The sequence below is a fragment of the Perkinsus marinus genome, assembly GCF_000006405.1.
Source record: "Perkinsus marinus ATCC 50983 genomic scaffold scf_1104296931384, whole genome shotgun sequence".
In the NCBI taxonomy this organism is placed as follows: Eukaryota; Perkinsozoa; order Perkinsida; family Perkinsidae; genus Perkinsus; species Perkinsus marinus.
The window spans coordinates 175,285-192,350 of NW_003215766.1; the positions used below are offsets into that span (position 1 = coordinate 175,285).

The 17,066-nt window shown below is 50.6% G+C and overlaps 8 protein-coding genes across 8 annotated transcripts in view; 3 read left to right on the forward strand and 5 right to left on the reverse strand.

Moving 5' to 3' along the window:
- Positions 1 to 655: 655 nt before the first annotated feature.
- On the forward strand, positions 656 to 1,979 carry Pmar_PMAR005148 (proteasome subunit, beta type, 7, putative). Its single transcript, XM_002786401.1, has 10 exons — positions 656 to 744; positions 789 to 852; positions 899 to 1,030; positions 1,080 to 1,168; positions 1,216 to 1,290; positions 1,338 to 1,393; positions 1,442 to 1,513; positions 1,561 to 1,725; positions 1,775 to 1,901; positions 1,948 to 1,979. Exons 1-10 carry the CDS (start codon positions 676 to 678, stop codon positions 1,957 to 1,959), a joined length of 861 nt encoding a protein of 286 aa, XP_002786447.1. The 5' UTR covers positions 656 to 675; the 3' UTR covers positions 1,960 to 1,979.
- A 90-nt stretch (positions 1,980 to 2,069) lies between these two features.
- On the forward strand, positions 2,070 to 2,755 carry Pmar_PMAR005149 (hypothetical protein; the record flags this gene model as incomplete). Its single annotated transcript, XM_002786402.1, has 2 exons — positions 2,070 to 2,398; positions 2,443 to 2,755. The coding sequence occupies 2 exons, from the start codon at positions 2,070 to 2,072 to the stop codon at positions 2,753 to 2,755; spliced, it is 642 nt and encodes a 213-aa protein (XP_002786448.1).
- A 35-nt stretch (positions 2,756 to 2,790) lies between these two features.
- Positions 2,791 to 3,114, forward strand: Pmar_PMAR005150 (hypothetical protein; the record flags this gene model as incomplete). Its single annotated transcript, XM_002786403.1, has 2 exons — positions 2,791 to 2,931; positions 2,981 to 3,114. Coding segments are annotated over 2 exons (275 nt in total), but the record flags the coding sequence as incomplete, so codon positions are not given.
- A 724-nt stretch (positions 3,115 to 3,838) lies between these two features.
- On the reverse strand, positions 3,839 to 6,571 carry Pmar_PMAR005151 (hypothetical protein). The gene is made up of 5 exons (XM_002786404.1): positions 6,379 to 6,571; positions 6,163 to 6,331; positions 5,979 to 6,121; positions 4,725 to 5,927; positions 3,839 to 4,674 (listed from the first exon to the last, which is right to left on the reverse strand). Exons 1-5 carry the CDS (start codon positions 6,535 to 6,537, stop codon positions 3,913 to 3,915), a joined length of 2,436 nt encoding a protein of 811 aa, XP_002786450.1. The 5' UTR covers positions 6,538 to 6,571; the 3' UTR covers positions 3,839 to 3,912.
- A 100-nt stretch (positions 6,572 to 6,671) lies between these two features.
- On the reverse strand, positions 6,672 to 8,733 carry Pmar_PMAR005152 (Ataxin-3, putative; the record flags this gene model as incomplete). The annotated part of the gene is made up of 12 exons (XM_002786405.1): positions 6,672 to 6,716; positions 6,764 to 6,865; positions 6,910 to 7,027; positions 7,210 to 7,331; positions 7,381 to 7,506; positions 7,549 to 7,643; positions 7,823 to 7,927; positions 7,986 to 8,055; positions 8,098 to 8,221; positions 8,269 to 8,375; positions 8,421 to 8,578; positions 8,634 to 8,733. The coding sequence occupies 12 exons, from the start codon at positions 8,731 to 8,733 to the stop codon at positions 6,672 to 6,674; spliced, it is 1,272 nt and encodes a 423-aa protein (XP_002786451.1).
- A 253-nt stretch (positions 8,734 to 8,986) lies between these two features.
- Pmar_PMAR005153 (hypothetical protein) lies at positions 8,987 to 14,608 on the reverse strand (the record flags this gene model as incomplete). The annotated part of the gene is made up of 27 exons (XM_002786406.1): positions 8,987 to 9,124; positions 9,171 to 9,282; positions 9,327 to 9,454; positions 9,503 to 9,633; positions 9,782 to 9,909; positions 9,956 to 10,026; positions 10,073 to 10,139; positions 10,186 to 10,277; positions 10,321 to 10,502; positions 10,547 to 10,610; positions 10,662 to 10,771; positions 10,823 to 10,921; positions 11,013 to 11,103; positions 11,147 to 11,245; positions 11,291 to 11,389; positions 11,436 to 11,573; positions 12,053 to 12,146; positions 12,303 to 12,444; positions 12,508 to 12,633; positions 12,680 to 12,830; positions 13,032 to 13,192; positions 13,242 to 13,370; positions 13,436 to 13,575; positions 13,890 to 13,990; positions 14,034 to 14,105; positions 14,149 to 14,236; positions 14,472 to 14,608. 27 exons carry the CDS (start codon positions 14,606 to 14,608, stop codon positions 8,987 to 8,989), a joined length of 3,090 nt encoding a protein of 1,029 aa, XP_002786452.1.
- Positions 14,609 to 14,744: 136 nt separating this feature from the next.
- Pmar_PMAR005154 (hypothetical protein) lies at positions 14,745 to 14,952 on the reverse strand (the record flags this gene model as incomplete). Its single annotated transcript, XM_002786407.1, has 2 exons — positions 14,745 to 14,840; positions 14,884 to 14,952. The coding sequence occupies 2 exons, from the start codon at positions 14,950 to 14,952 to the stop codon at positions 14,745 to 14,747; spliced, it is 165 nt and encodes a 54-aa protein (XP_002786453.1).
- A 1,179-nt stretch (positions 14,953 to 16,131) lies between these two features.
- The window catches only part of Pmar_PMAR005155 (conserved hypothetical protein), a gene marked incomplete at both ends in the record, with an annotated part of 1,656 nt that continues 721 nt past the window's right edge, over positions 16,132 to 17,066 (reverse strand). Inside the window, 6 exons of the mRNA XM_002786408.1 lie at positions 16,132 to 16,275; positions 16,325 to 16,429; positions 16,478 to 16,655; positions 16,714 to 16,832; positions 16,885 to 16,973; positions 17,023 to 17,066. The exon at positions 17,023 to 17,066 is cut by the window's right edge and continues 4 nt beyond it. Coding sequence (XP_002786454.1) covers positions 16,132 to 16,275; positions 16,325 to 16,429; positions 16,478 to 16,655; positions 16,714 to 16,832; positions 16,885 to 16,973; positions 17,023 to 17,066 — 679 coding nt within the window. The remainder of the gene's footprint in view (positions 16,276 to 16,324; positions 16,430 to 16,477; positions 16,656 to 16,713; positions 16,833 to 16,884; positions 16,974 to 17,022) is intronic.

Here is a 17,066-nt window from a genome sequence, read left to right on the forward strand (position 1 = left end):
GGGCTTTCTCGGATACGGGAGGCAGCCAATCAGGATGCACATAACTTAACGTAGCAGGATGAGCCCCACGAGGAAGCGAGCGAGCAATCTGATAGAAAAACAGGAAAATAAGTTCGCAGAGAATCCTCTGAAACACGACCTATACGATCCTTATATGGACGACCAGGATGAAGAGTGTTACGGTCGGCCTTTTTCAACTGCCTAAACTTCTTCACAGTCCTATATCGGTGAATTCACGACTACCAACAGCAGGGCAATCCTAGACGATGGAGAGTGACGCACTCAGATGCCGTTTTTCCTGTCATCGGTGCTTCACACAGTTATGGTATGTCTGCCAGGAACATACTCGGTAGTATGCAATCCCAATACCTCTATTTGTCACCGAGCCGTGGAGAGTCGGAACTGTCGAGTGGGTCAGGGCAAGGTCAGGTCGTATAAGGACAACTACATACCAACAACCCTTTGCATCGTGCATAGCAGGTCTATTGCAGTAACTGTGGACTGCAGATGGCAATGCAAGATCACTCGGATGAAGTTTGCCATGTCTTTCACTGCATTAAGGACGATCCCCGAGAATAGCTGTTTCTTCGGACACCCTATTGAGTTCAGTGTCTTCATCAGCTCTATCGCTGTGGCCCACTTCCTAGGGTTTTTTGTGTCACATTTCAACAGGCAATGGACTCGGCTTCTTCGCAGTATGTCTCCGCTCTCTCTGAAAACCGCGGAGGCTTCAGCTTCGACAACGTAGACGTTGCGTAGTCTCACTGGTGCCACTCAAATCCCCTCAGGTAAAGCGCAACAAGCAAATGGTCGCAAACGGTGTGGTGCGTCCCTTTACCACTATGAAGACCGGTAGGCCGAGCCCCGATTTGGCTTGGCGGTAGTGCCAGTATGGCAGGTACCACTATCTGTGGAGTTGTATGTGCCTCTTGTGTCGTCCTCGGGGCTGATACCAGAGCCACCACTGGCCCTATCGTGGCCGATAAGAACTGCAACAAGCTGCATTACATGGCCGAGAACATCTACTGCGGTAATAATCTGTTCCACTAATTCGATCAAACGTGGTGGTCCTCTTCCAGCTGGTGCTGGTACTGCTGCTGACCTGGAACATACTACGAAGAAAATCAGAAGTCAGATGGAGCTCCATAGGCTGGCCACTGAGGCCCAGGTAGTCTTGTTGCCTTCCCTCACTGAGTACTACCCCTCCGTTGTTAGCCTCGAGTTGGGACTTGTGTGAAGCGGTTGTCTGACTACCTCTTCCAATACCAAGGGTATGTCGGCTGTGCATTGGTGGGCTATCTCGTCTCTCCCGGACCGGTCGGCATGCTTTCATGCAGGTTCTCGGCGGTGTTGATGTGAAGGGTCCTCAACTCTACCAGATTTATCCTCATGGGTGATACTACTGTTGTCGCATGTTTTATAATACCATTTGGTTCATCAGGTCCACAGACTCCCTTCCCTTCGCTGCCATGGGCAGTGGTAGCTTGGCGGCTATGTCTGTTCTCGAGACGGGGTATTAAGGGTTCACTCTGGGCGCTACTTACGCGTGGTCTTATGCAGATACAAGGACAATATGACGGTCGAGGAGGGTGTTGAACTCGTGAAGAAGGCGATCACGGCCGGAGTCATGAATGATCTTGGCTCTGGTGGTAACGTCGATTGTGTCATCATCACCAAGGATAACAGCCCGAAGCACATCAGACCGGCAGCTCGGCCGACCCCAAGGTCACACCAGGGCTCACGGTTGGGCCTTATGAATGCTTTGCTTCTCCAGGACGTTCCGTAATCCTGCCGGCTATAAGTTCCCCATTGGAACGACCCCGGTAGTGACTAGCGTGACTAAGTCTGTTCTGAAGGACGGTGATTTCGTACCGATTGATGCTGGTGAAGACCAGGAGATGGTAGTAGTATCAACAGCCCATCGGTGACCTCCAGAGCTGTGGGCAGGTACAAGCTTGAATGAATAAGGATTTATGACGATCCTTGAAATACTTCGTGTCTCGGTTTCAACCTCCACTGTCGAGTCGTAACGGGCAATTTATGGAATTTCAGTTTGACTTGCTACATTAATGGCTGAGTTCCTCGAAGTAGGAGCCCACGTTCGGTGTGTGGTCGATCTCGATTCTGGTGAACAACGCCGCGGAATAGTAGCGTGGGTTGACGATGGAGATTGCGATATCATACTTGATGATGATACTGAAGTTAACAACATTCCGTTGAGTTCGGTGCGGCCTCTTGAAGACTTCGAAGAAAACACTGCGGCTTTTGATGATCTGGACAACTGCGATATCGCCACCATGGCTGAGACGGTTAAAGGCTGGGCCAACCGCCTGTTTAAATTAAAGGACTTCAAAGCGGCGGCAGAATGGTATAAGCGGGGGCTGGAAGAGATACAAAAGTAATGGATGGGTGGTATGTGACCGAAAGGATCTCTTATATCAGGCGACTCGGTATCGCTAGAGAGGATCGCTATTGCGTATACGCCTCAAAAGGAGAAGTTAGAGTAGCCCGAGTATCTCAACGGGAGCACGCCAGTCCACTACTGGAAGAAAAGCTTCGTATAGACGAGAAGACCTGTTCGGCAACGGAATTAGGAGGAGGCGCCATAGTCACCGTTGAGGACTCGAGCAAATTGTTGATGTTCTCGCCTGAGAATGAGGCTCTTACGCAAGCCCAGTGCGCGATGATGCTCAACGCGGCACGGGCCTGTCTTGGTCGGAGGCGGCTTAGCCCCACTGAAGTCTCAGTAATGTAAATACTCCTACGCTGGTCTCGCAGTATTCTCATTAGGGAGCTATAGCCCTTTTAACGAGATGCATCTACATTGCCACTGCTTGGGCTGTACTTCAGAGTGGTGCCAGCGAGCTAGCCACGGGCATGCGGGACAAAGCACTCTTCTGGAGGGCAAAGGCTCAAGCACGGCGATCTAAGGTAGGCTCATATGAAAATGTCAAGTTTCCCGATGGGGTATTCCCGTTAGTATGCCGCGGCCCATCACGACCTAGATAACATGGAAAACCCTTCGGTGGAGGTACAACGACTTCAGAGGGAACTGCGACGAGAAAAGGCTGAAGATCGTCGATCGACGAGAAAAATTGTTAAAGAGCTGTGCAAGTTGATTCCTGAAGATACCAGTTTCATGTGTTTCCCTGTGTTCTGTGTTGCAACAAGTCGAGTAATATGCCCTGTGGCTGCGGGTTCCTCATGCTGATAATACCCAGCATCGCATTGAGGTAACAGTCACACATACTGTCGTATAGTGCACACAGTCCTCCAGCTGTCGTGACGAGCAATGAACCCCATATGTAGCAGCATTCATGGGCTGTACAAGGTTGGGTTTGCAGAATACTGGAGATGAGCTCATTCCTCACCCTTTGGCCAAAATTTCCCTCTTCGGGTTTATAAACAAGGAAAGTGCAACACCCTCAGCCTCTACAGGGTGCTCTAAATATAATGTGCTATTGTCTATAACTTGCAGAACTCAAAGACTTTCCCAGTGAGAGATAGCTCATTAGAAAGATCTTCAATGGTATCTTTGAATTCCTAATATGACTTGGCTGAGCTACGTACAATCAAGTTACGCAAAATTGCTCGAATTCCGTGCAAAAAAACGCTACCCACGATCTTTCCAATGGGCTATCTCTCACTAGCAAATTCGTTGAATTCTGCAAGTGACAGGCAATAGTACATTTTATTCGGAGCTCCCTGTAGGTACGAAGTAAGTTATGTCGATACTCGTGGTAATGAACCGCACGGGGTCTCTCGCTGTTTTGCTGTGCTCGTGACTACTCGAACGCAAACATATGAATTTGTAGCGTAAGGATGACACAATAATACACACTTATAGTTATGTACGTAGAATTGACGTTGTAGAAGAATGTAGAAGTGCTACAGAGCAGACAAGCACTTAGGTCAGCCATCACCCTTTTGCCGTGCAGGGGCCTCCCGCTTGAAGAGCCAGTCTTCAAGACTTGATATTTCTCGATCCAAATCATCACTATCAGTATGAAGTACAGAACACACTGAGTCAAGAAGCCAGGCATACACTGGCGGCATTTGCCCATTATCGAAATCTATACGACAGGCCCCCCGCGAGCGGTAGAATGTTCGATACTGGGAGGGAGGAGACTCCGAGACTTGCAAAGCGGGTCGTGTCCCTCGTTGGCACTTCAATGGATGGTATGGCCACTGCGGCCTGAGGCGTTCCTGCAGCTCGGGGGCAAGGCACGGCCTATAGTCACTAAAGAGCTCCTCCTGGCAGTATGCTAGGAAGTCCATACGCTCCTCGGAGGTGAAGTTGTTCCACCACCGAACGCAATTCAGACTCAGTTGGTACGTCTTCGGGAGTACATCAGGACCGTCATCATAGAGCCCTGGTACTGACAATTTCACCGCGATGACAACGAGCGCCGCGCAAGTGAGGGTTGGAGAGCAGACACCATGTATGGGAGGATCCAGAGGCTCCGTCTCCTCCGGCCGCAAGACGTCCTCAGCCTTGTTGGACATACTGTAAAGGTAGCCGAAAGGGTAGCTGGGGAAGTACTCCACTTCGTGTAGAGGGCACGCAGGATCAACCAGCCAGTCCAGAAGCTTGAGGGCGAGCTCGATACACTCTGAAAAGCCTATTGCTTCGAGTGTGTTTATGATAAGACGGTCGAGAGGAAGGGGCGGGACCTGAGAAAAAACCTGTCGAGAAACCACAATGACCATCACCGGCTACTCACCGCCATGTTGAATCGGTCACGAAGGCTCAAGAGTATCATATCCAGCTGATAGCTACAGGGTAAGTAACGAGGCCGCAGAACGGATGAGCTGCCTTCAATTTCTGGGTGGAAGTTCATCGGGTTCAATTCAGGAGGAAGGAGTACGTGCAGACGGTTGTAGTCTACAGCACCAGTGAGTATCCACTCAATCATCTTCCCACTCACTACACCGACATGTGCTCGACGGAGAGCGAGCAGGACCAGAGAAAGCAAGAGGGCGAAGTCCATAGCGGGTAGAATGAGCCCTGCCGCAGACTCGTTTAAACCCGCAGGGTCATCAAAGTCAATCTCAGGAGTAGAAGGGGTCATACCAGTCGATACCATTTCCGGGGTACTATCAGGCGCCGTGACCGCCACTTGTGCTACGTCTTCCTCCGTCGTAGCACTGCCTTCTTCCGAGCTGTGGTCCCCCACAGAGAGCGTTTGAAAAACAGCAAGAGGCATGTCCTCCTCTGAACTTTCCTCACTCGTCAAGGAAGCCGCAGTGTCGACCTCAGGAGACGGTGTAGCCTCAGCACCAGTAGAAGAGGACTCAATAGAGTGTCCAAGATCCGCCTCGATGGCCAGCTTAAGGTCCTCCTCCAGGGCCCATTTCTTCTCAGCCTTCTCCCTCTCCTTTTTGAACTTCAAATGGACAGCGAACCTTCGCCCTTCATAATCAGTGTCCTTCAACCGACCACTCCTGTCAAGCAGAGCCGAAGGGAGCGCCTCGTCCGTAGGTCGTTTCCACCTCATTGCGAGCCAGTCATGTTCATACAGCAAATCGGCCATCTCCCCTTCTTCCAGCTGAACTGCCCTTCCTCTACGTGTCGTCATCGCCTCTGGCGGCGCCTGGAGCTTCCGCGCCTCCAAAGCCCGTATGAGGCCCCGAGCATTAGCGCTCATCACCAGTCGTGTCACACCTTCAGGATTCCTCTCCTCGAACTTCGTCACGACCATGCCCATCCTCTTGTTAGAAGCAGTGGTAGAGACCGGCTCGAAGAAACGACTACCGTAAGCCCTCGAGTTGATATGCCGGTCGTAGAAGACCTTGCTGATGGCCCCTCTAGGGCCGCCCCCAACGCGATCAGTAGCCGCCAGTTCCAGATACTCCCGCCATGCATCTCTAGTGTTGTCCATCACTCTCTTCCGAGCTGGCTTTGCTAACTCCATGATGTCACAAACCTTCCAAAGAAACGTCCGGTCCTGCGTCACCCTGCCCTTCCCTAATACTACCTCTTGGGCTACCCGTCTTAAACAGAGTTGGAAGCAATAGACGAGTTCCTCCTGGCTCCGCAGCTCCACAGTCCTCCCACGCACGACACCGGACGGCTCCCTCTTCAGCCGTTTCGCGTTCGGGTCCTTCTTAGTCATATTACCTTGAAAAACTATTTCAATGCAAGCGCCCAGATGCACCTACTGATGTTCATCCTTCTTATAACACCCCTCTGCTCCGTCTCGTCAAACTCCTGCTCTTCTATCCGCTGTGATGAGGCCTCCCCACAAACCGCGCATATGAGATAACCCCAATCGGCAGACTCTCGGAACTCAGTCGATCCACAGGTCGCACAAGCCTGCTTGCTCTTCTTCTGAACACAAAGTCAAACTTATACCATATGCGCCAACTGTGCGATACCTTTTCCAAGTATGCCGAGGAGGGCTCTCCCTGAGCCGCCCCGTCAGGGGTTTTGGGGGCCAATCTCGGCTTTTTCAAAGTTAGTGGCGCGGGGGCGGGAGAACTTTCCTGTCGCTTCTTCTTCTTGCTGGATGACGAGCCGAAGAGCTTCTTAAACATGCAGGGAACATTCAAACGAACCAAGTGATCGACTACCAGGAAAATCATCATCCTACACAAACTCGCTACTACAACGCGGGAAGAGCATCATCGAGACTCCACAAAACGCTGTAATACTGATAATGCAATGATCTTCACAACTGTAAAATGACTGCTTCCTGCCCAGCCTCGAAACCGGCCTGAATAGCTGTTATAAAAATGCTTCAACAACCCTAGTCCGGCCTACGTCGCCCAGTTGCGTGCACTCCATTTCGGCGGCCTGTCCACTCACAGTGACTTTCTGGGTAGCCGGAACCCGATGAAATTTACGCCGGAAGGGGCCGAATCCCTGGCAATAAGAGAATCCCTCGTAAAAACACAGCGAATGCTTACTTGTTTTAGGACGTCGTACCCAGCAAGCGAGGTAAGGAGAGGCATCTGCCCGCCAGAAGCAGCAGTAGTGGTCTTGCCATCCTCTAGAGACTGCCACTCCATCCAAAGGAACAGGTCCCTACGAATCGGACTCTCTCAACAACGACGACGCCAGGAGTCCTCTACACCTTTCTCATCACAAGTTAGAATAATGGAACTTCAATTTGAATCTCATGTCGGGCAACTTCAATTTCAAACGAATTTTCGATATGAAGTTCAGGAAGCTCCATTTAAAGAGGTGGTAGCTATACAGATGACTACCCCAGGGTATTTGTGTCCAAGCTGAATCGTCTGGTCCATCGCTTGCCGTTAGGCAGCCGGACCTGCACTGTCGTTACTCGAGGCCCTGCTGCTGGCTCGTCACCGGGGTTTGGGATGGCGATCTGCTCAGAATAAAGTCACCAACACGAAAAAGAAATGCGGAGTTAGTACGTCATTAAGGCTAGCGGCAAGAGCCGCGGCCAGCTCAGGGTCATCATTCTTGGGCTGGGGAGAGGGTCCACTACTTCCCGTAGAGGTGCCAAGGGACCGACCCGACCCAAGGGCACTCCAGTCAGTCTGCGACGAGAGATGTACCCAAGAGTGCCGATATTAGTCTACCTTCTGGGGCTGTTCGTTGTTCCGGACGCCACTCGGGGCTATCATAGTAAAAGCGTTTGGTCCTCCGTTACTGTCCCCCGCACCGCTGCCCCCTCCTGAAAGGACATATGTGAAATCCCCAACTCGGATGGCTTCTGTCCTGCAGCAGACCGAGCAAATTTCGCTCAGCGAAAACATCGCTTCTCCCAACAGTATTAGCTAGCTCTCAAGTCTGTGCTGTAACAAACCATAGGCCCCTAGCAAAGAGGGGCAACCTCCCGTCCCGACATACTACCAATGCTGGTCCCCGCAGTCTTGGCCCTTGCCGCCAGCTCTGCCGCCTCCCTCTCGGTGAGATACATTCCCTTCATACCATTGTTCGACGATAGCGTCATCATACCTGAATAGCCGTTAGGAACAAAGTAATGCTCCAACCTCGATACTACTACTACTACTACCACTAGAGTTCGCAGTCTTCGAGGGCTGTGGTAAGGGTGCATCGCCACGTACAACAAAAACAGTGTAGCCCTATATGACGGATCAAACGGTCAACCAAAGCAGGTAGCTCACCTGTCCAACGACTGACTGTATGAGAGAAGAGAGCTCCTGAGGGCCCGATATCTTCGCGGGTGCCTGCAGGCGCAGGGAGTCTAAATTCCACCACGTCTGGCTGGCCGGAGACCCAGAGCCGACCCTAAACACACTAGTATGGCGCATTACAAGGGGTGATATCCCTATAACCTCCTGAGGCTGAACCAATGGTTGCTCTGATTGCACACGTAGCCACTCTCCAAATGCGGCGCCGAGAAGACTTCACTCCTCGTCTTCGCCCCCATGATATTCACACACTGACAAACTGGAGTCTTCCAGAGGCCCCTGCCACTTCACACTACCCTAAGCTCGCCGAATCTTTTCAAACACTTCTCGATAACTCCAATAGAGTAGTTGCCCGAAGCATCGTAGTTCTGACTTTCACCATCGGCTATCTTGGTACCCAGGAGCGCTTCCTCCTCTCTGTCGAGCTCTCGAGCAAAGGAGTTCAAATCCGCTCCTAGAAGGAAGCAAGCTCATTAGTAGCATTTCCAGCGACTGTTGTTGACCACTACCATTGTAATACGGGCCTTGGAGCAGTGAATTCACACAGTGAACGGCACAAAGGTTATCCGCACCCTGCTTCTCCCAATAGACATAGCTGGAAGTTTGCATGAATGAAAGAGAACAAGTCTAACTACAACAAAAGTCACCGGGAAATGCTACCTGGGAACAACCTCAGACATATCCAAACACTAGCTGCGTGAATACAGATCCCAGGATCCCTACTGGTAAGATAGGTGTCCCTCTACATATTGCATCGGTAGTGGCCCTCGGCGGCACCGGGGGCTGCCTACATCCTGCCAGGTTGGCAACCAAACTACCGTGTAGACAGTGGAAACACGTAAAGGTTCACAAGTGATGACAACTACGTAGTAGTAGGAGGGAAGGATGGACCAGCAGCAGCAGCAACTTGTCCGACAACTTGTGTGAGTCTATCGGACTCTATGAAACCCAGCAGGGTTCGCCCAGCATCATTCCCGACTCGCTGGTCGAATGAGGTGACCTACAGCGGGACAGTAAAGAGCCATGGACAGCAGCCACGCCCCTACAGTGCCGACAGCCACCTTGAGCACCCACTCCAGCATGGCCTGGTCCTGAGCATAGGCTACGTCTGGTGGCAGACTAGACGCTATCATACAAGCGCTAACCCGATAGGGATATCTGAATGGACAATTAGGAGCCTTCTAAGCGCTATTGGGCCCTACGGCGTCTTGGCATGGGAGGGAACCCTCGAACGCAGCTCCCGCAGAGTGGAAGTTAGCAGACCGCTGACTCCCGATGGACCACCGGCCTTCGCCTGTGCAGTCTCCACCTGGTCCACCAGGCAATCCAGCTGACACAAAGAGCGTCCATAAGGAGACACCCCAGCCAAGTCCCTCACTTGATTCCACAGAGACACCCACAGGGCCTTCGCCTCCGGGCCGACCAATCGGCCATCAGCCACAGCAGACAGCAACATCATAGGGACCGCCAGGACTAGACACCGCTGACTCACCGAAGGAAGGAGGTAGCCTGAAGTAAATGAGCATCGCAGACAGCCCCAGTGATCGACCGTACTTCTCCACGGTGGAGATTTACTGCTGTGGTCAGCTGGCATCACTGAGTGATGATGAGCATACCAATGCTATTACCGATCCCCCGAGACGACGCTCCAACCTACATCCTATCAGTTTCTGAACTCCCACAGCGACCGACTCCAGACCGCCACTAGCTGCCAAAGACAGGAACTTCTGAGGGTGATGGGCGATCGCCGTCGCGAATGTCATCAACAGAGGTTCTTCTCGGAAACTGATAGTCCCAAAATAACTCCACCAAAAGTACTCCCGTCTCTTACGGGTAGAGTGGTGTCGATTTGGGTCCGTTCGCCGGCTGGCCTGCTGGTGCAGGGAAGTAGGTAAGGAAATGCTAACGAAAAGAAAATAAACAACAGGGGTAGCTACAGCTGACTCACCTGGTAGAGGGGAAAGGCTATCTGCTCCACAAGCCTCTCGTCAACCACAAGGAGTATCCGTACCAACCTGAGCGGGCTTTCCAGCTGCATCACCAGCCATAACGCCATCTCACCGGAAGACCTTATCAGCTACTCTATCATCAGCCGCCTTAGGGGCATTCATCTCAGGATCCTGCGAATACAGGTCGATTCGATGCTGTATATGCTAAAACAAAACATCTAAGAATTTTGCGTCCCAGAATTCCTACCAGTTTAATCCCTCTAGCTATGGTCTCGAAGTGAGCCGAGAGAGCCTCGGCCCCTTGTGCCGAGAATTGCCCACGGGGGTTCGACTTCACCGCTTCCACAGCGTTCGGGTTGTACTCAGGCAACAGATGCAACGCCACAAATTCAGTGATGATATCGATGTCAACTTCTGCCAGCTCCGAATCTGCCCAGGAGACCCTTGCCCCAGATTGCCCTAGTAGAACTTACTTTCCACAGACTGCGCTGAGAACCTAGCCAGACACCGAGGGAAGAGCGGTAGGACACGAGCAACCTAAGAAACACTTCTGTGATGTTCAGATGCTTAACAACAGTTCAGCTATACCTGTTCCTGGCCTCGGACGGCCCGAAGGACACTGACCAACAGCGACAGTCCTGCCTCTCCGATGGTAGAGCACGCCCCCTGGGTGGCCGACAGTGCTCCCATGACAGTAGCTGTGGGACGATAATAAAGGGCAGTCCACTATATGGGTGACCCATGCCTACCTTGATTGGCCGGTGACGGTGGAGGGGCGTTGGCGGGTGTGCGCCCAACTCGTAAGGGCGAACACGTGGGGCTCGAGCCAGTCGAAGAAGGGTATGGAACTACCACGAACACCAGCATACTTTTCGAGTGCTGCTAAAGAGATTCATCCACGCGGCAAACAAGCTTGTTCGTCGTCTACTGTGCTCTCACCTTGTCCAGCTAATCCCGAGGCATCCATCGCCATAGTCAAGCTACACTCCACAAGTGATGGATAGGTCTTCAACTCCTTCCCCACTGAGTACTGAGAGCACCCTGATGCAAACGATAGGGACCAACCGCCGTACCGTTGACGCAGAGTAGTAGTTTGCCAATAGGCCTTTGACTAAGTCCAATAAGGCGAATTTGACCAACTCGTCCGTATCAGGGCTCCGCCACAGATTCACCTTATAGACATCAATTGAATTACTTCTGCGTTAACCAAGGCCTACCAACGTCTGCAAGAGTGGCATCTGCAACGCTTCGCTCAGCTCGCTCTCATTGACGATGCTTGTGACTGCAGTCAGGAGTCGCCAGTCAGCCTCAGGCACCTAAAGTAATGAACCATCGTAGAAATACATCATAAAAAAGAGCTACATCGACTCCCCCTGAACTGCCTAGCATGCTCATAGCCTGACCTATGATGTTCGACAGGAGCCCATCAGTTGCCCATATTGGGTGCTCCGGATCTCGGTCGAATATTGATCGTAGGGAGAGCACTGCTTGGAATCTCACCTGAGAGAAGGAGCACCAACTCGAGACGAGTGAGCACTATGGCACGAAGTTTGATCAAGTATGGATGTCGCACATACTAACGGTAAGTTCTGGAGTGCTCACTAGAGACCTATCCAAGTAAATCGATCATATACCCATTCAGTGAGATTTCCCTATGAGACTGTCAACTCGGGCATCACCGGGTCATACCACGCCACCAGCAATTCCCTCGAGGCGGGAACTACGTGAACAGATAGGTATGGCCGCAAATGCGTCCTTTCACTAGATCTGCTGATTCATCCGTTCGCGATCGATATGATATTCCATAAACCCCTAAGACTACCCCAAGGTGCTCCTTTTTAGACTCAAGGCACCTCCATACAGTTTGCACGCATATCTCCACCCTTTGGCAGCTAGCGAGCTCTCCGGCCCATGTTCGGAGGAGCTGGAGAGGCAGCAGTGAATGGTGATGACCAATAATGCAATGCCGAGATACCCACCATGAGGGCTCGGTACTTGAGATGAACGTTGGCTACACTAGGCTGTTGTTGGAGTATTGGTACCGCCACTTGGTCAACTATAAGCGCCGCATACCTACCACGCCAGGAAGTGACGACCTATACTAGTCGGGGCCTATCATCTAGGCTTCACGAGGGGCTACTGCATTGGTTTCCCAACAACACTGATAGTATATATTTGATCACAAGGAAAAGCACACCTATGGCCACTGAAGATCGCCCCTTGATTTACTTCCGATTAGGATCCGTTTCGTTTTCGCCGACCTTTCGCAGAATTGTATGATACAGATTTAACATGGATACTACAGCATCACACTTGCTCAGTTCCTTAGCTGCTGCTGACGAGGAGGAACAGGCTGCCAGTTGGCCAATAGCTGATCACAACAATGACAGAAACTTTATAGAACATCAAAAGTAAGATACAATTCGAGTCTTACATCCCACTAGTCCATTCGCGGCTCCCGCAACGTACTCAGTAAGAGCCTGTGTGAAAGGCTCCTGCTGAACAGCCAACAAGCAGGCTTCTGTCGCCAGTCGGAGGTCAGTCGCAACGCAAGGCGGACCTGAAGCCCAGAGCAATTTCGTCGTTTTCACACGTCCTTAGCTCACCGGTGAGGTACTGCTCCGGCTCGTCGATCCACTCATTGAGCCTATCCCGATTCACACACAGTCCTGCATTGACCACTGGCTCTACTATAGCGGACCCCAAGCCACCCGAGTTGGTGATGAAGTTGACGAACTGGGGATGGAGAATGCTTATCTGATGGAAGGTGATGGGCTGGACCAGTGAGGAAAAATATGCACATGGTCAACCACATGTGTGGGTGACGACATTTGTGGAAATTCTGGGGGGAAAATTTAGGAATTTCTCATTGGTTTCCGTGAACTCCTACACGAATCTGTATATACACTTGATGAGGAAAGCGAACATATACTAGGCTGGACTGCCCTTACGACATACCAATTTCTGCCGCATTTGTTCGTCCTCAGCCTGGCTCGTTGTAACGTTACTGATGCCCTTTCGGAAAGCAGTGCAGTTCACACAGTACTGTATAATATTGATCAGGTATTGATAGAAGAACTCAGGCATGCACTCAAGGTGAATCCAACCGCTGCCAGGTGCTGAGAAAAACGATATTCCGCTTCGCTCCGCTAATACCACCGGGCCGACCTAGAAACGTGGTGAGCATCTTGTCAACGCCACACTCTGCCAAGGCGAGTGGGTGCGTGTGCACTATCTGGGCGAACCACTTCAGAAGGCTCTTCAGATCCTTCTGGTATGCCATGAACTCCTTGTCGGCTGGCGAATATGAACTCACCTTACCCCAAAGATCACCCGTTTGCTCCACAGAAATTTTCTATTACCAGTAGGTGTAGTCGTTGGAATATGCTCGCCACGATGCTGGGCCCAGACGGGACCAAATAAAGCTTTTGAAAACCAATGCAGAGAAGTATTAGAGTTGTTCCATCGAGTATGCGACATAGTTCCCAATCCGAAGTTGTACCTATCACAACATAGCCACTGTAGATTCTCACACAGAAATCTGTCGTACCAGCAAAGTGTTGCCATACCGGCAAAAGGCCCTCTAGTATCAGAGGGGCGACCTCAAATGTCTGCTTCCTAGCACTTAGTAATTTTTTCGTCTGCTGTTCTTTCACAACGCCATGAACGACCTTGAGCAGTGCTAACACCTGTTCTCTCGTGACTGAGCTCAGGTTGGTGGCTAGAGTTTTCATAGAACCTTAACAGTGACGATGGGCTATGCATCTAGCCGTCACTTCAAAGTTACTCGCCATCCAGTTGACCATATCAGGCCACTTCGCAGGGAATTCGGCGCGGCAAACCCGGCGTAGTAGCAGAATGAACTGATCCAATTGCTCGAGCTTCGCGATATCCGTGTTGTAGAGAATCCCGACGAGCTGAACATTGTGGTCCATAAGGTTTCTTAGAAGAAAGAATTACCTTCTGCTTTAACTGATTCCGTTCCTCTTGGCTAATACACTGTGAGGATCTGGGTTGCCAATTTCGTCCAATCTGGGACGGAAAAATTACTCGCTAAAATTCGATCTCTTATTACTGTGTTTTTGCACATGGTGATAGCAAGGAACTTGGAATGTGTGTCAGTGCTCGCGTCGAGGTACACACCGAGGAGCATGAGAGCGTATCTTTAAACAAGAATCGACCCCAGTGTGGGAAAATATGCTCATGGTCGACCACATATGTTGGTGACAATATGGAAATTCTGAGGAAATTTTCCGAAATTCTTGCGGGTTCCTGTGCATTTCTACCCTAGTTCGCATATGAACTCCTATAGTTAGTGAAAAAACTCCTAGGGTCAACTGAGGAAAGCGATCATATATTACAACACTGATCGACCCCAACCTCCAAGCCTGCTACTACCCCGGTGCCGTCTCCCATCGTTGTAGCTGCTGAATAGCCATACCTCTCATAACAGCATCACTCGACACAGATGCATTCAGCGCTGTAACCACATTGGGAGGAGATAGGGGCACTTCCGCTGCCGGCGTGCCAGACATCGAGAGAAAACAGACTGGGTGAAGGCAACCCGTGAGTCGTATCATGTAATACAACACCGCAGGAATGTGAAAGTTGAGGAACAAAATGAGTACACCAGATGCAATGTAACGATGAGGGGGTGTTTTCAATCTCGCTCTATTTTTTGGTAGCCTGTTTGCCACCTTTACCCTTGCCGTTCCCAAAGATTCGTTCCCATCCATCGGCGTACTTTTTACTATAACCGTTATTCACCTGAAAAACGCATCCGATCGGCCACATTCAGACAAGCCTCTACCTGAACATGTGCAATGTCATCCTCGAAACAGACAGGGCCATTGATAGGGCCAGGGCATGCAGCCGGCATAGACGAGAACGCCCGAGCCCACAAGGGTCGGCATACGGTTGCCGCTGAGACTAGTGGTCGAGATGAGAGGACGACACGAGGCAACATGGAGGATATGTAAGACCAGAAACTATCGACAATGACCGAGTAAAGGAGTCGTTTATAGATTCATACGAATTTCATGTCCCATGTTTGGAATTCCTTGTGTCGAAGCGCATGATACGATTTTGCACGCATACACATGACGAGCCGCCACCTCCAGCCAGAATTGACAGTTTATGAATCCCCAGAATTCTCTTTCATCTCATCGAATCTGCGAACTGACTTGTATGTTCGATTTTCCTCTAGTAATTTCATTATCAAATGCACTCAGCAGCACTTATGAACATCATCATTCGGAACTTCTCCTCTAGGCTAGAGACTCTAGCATAGAGAGTGAGTCGTTTCTCGTTGATACAAGCATTTGCCACGTGTCGATTTCGTTAGGTAAAATGGCCACCATCACAGAAATCAGCCTCTCCTCAGATGATGGGAAAAAATCACCATTATCCCAGTGGCTGTATTCAGGTCATCGTGATTGGCCTTGGTCTTAGGAGCCATAATAACACAACAGTAGAGCTTTTCTCAATAGGTAAAAACAGCAAAACATAGCAAGGCTCAGTAGCTAGTTAAACCTCGAGCTCAGCGACAATGATTCTGTGCAAGTGCCTCCGTGAAAGCCTACAATCGTCACCTACTATATTCCTATCACAGTGTTAACTCAACTCAACACGGCGTTAACGGTTACTCAACAACTTCATGATTTGAATTTCACATGGGCCTCTTGCACTAAAGGCTTCCCAAGCATCTCCGTGCCTAAACGCAGTATCGCCATACGCCAACGACGTAAGTGCAGCTCACCTGCTGCCCGTCGAGCCCCGATATGGTTGAGGTTGATGCGGCCGTTCACAATAAGCAACGAGTTTGGCTTGGTGAGGGTGTCGGAGTTCAAACTAACTCCTGATGAGCAGACACATGTCTTAGGCATGCGCAGCAAGAGCTGAGGTAGCGGACTTTCTAGCGGTCAAGAAGCGCCCCCTTTTGAGACGCCATTCACGAGATAAAGTTTTGTCATTCAACTGACTGGTCTTGAGAGGTGTGACATTGAACTCTCGCGAGTAGAAAAGATATTGTGCTGGTTGTAGAAGATAACGAGGTGAACTATCTCTCAACATGACTCGAGACCTCCCAAGTAGTACTACCATCAACGAACTGGTCGAGTACATCCCGCAGCTGTCTGTTCTCCATTTCCAGACGTTTCTGTTCGCGCTCTATAGCAAGGGTATCCAGGCGAATCTTATTATACTGTCAATTGAAAAAGAACATTTGCCCTCATCAGTGATGACATGACCACCTTCTTAAAGAACGTATCGAGGTAGGTGCTCTCGTCACAGCCAGCAGCAGAACTACTTTGTTGTTGTTTTAATACGTCCCGAATCTCCTCACGGTGTTCCTCATCCTGAATGCCGCATCCACTTCCGAACGCCAAACAGGTTCCAACTCTCACCTCGAAGTTGAGCTCATCCAGATCGACATCAGCATTGGAATAAAACGGCAAAACCTTTTCTCGTTCAGTCTCGTATTTCCGACAGAGCTCGGCCAACTTTAAAATTCTTTCCTCACAACTAAGCTGCTTCTTTAGCTGCTTTTTACAGTCGTCTGCATTCTCCACCAAATCCAACATCCTGATCATAGAAGGGGACTCTCATTGTAATTCTCTCTTGTGAGAATTCACATAGTCACCTAGTGTGCTCCTCAGCTCTCGCTGCATGCATGATCTTCTTAAGCTCAGCTAGATGCTTTCGGACGTGTTCCCGCTCTTCTCGGAGACGAGTATTGCGGCCTTCCCATTCAGTACGATTCTACCATCGACACACCGACGCTCAATACAAGAATCTATGAGTAGATATTCACCTGATCGATTTTCTGGCGAACATCGGCTATGTCCTTCTGCAGACGGGCAACCTGACGCAACTTCTGTCCCACTTGCGTCGACAGCGCACCTAGAAAGCAAAAATCGCCCTTTTCCCCACACATAATTTCCTCCCATACGGTCCCTCTCGAGGTAGTTCTTATAGTCCGCAGTGTTCGCCTCA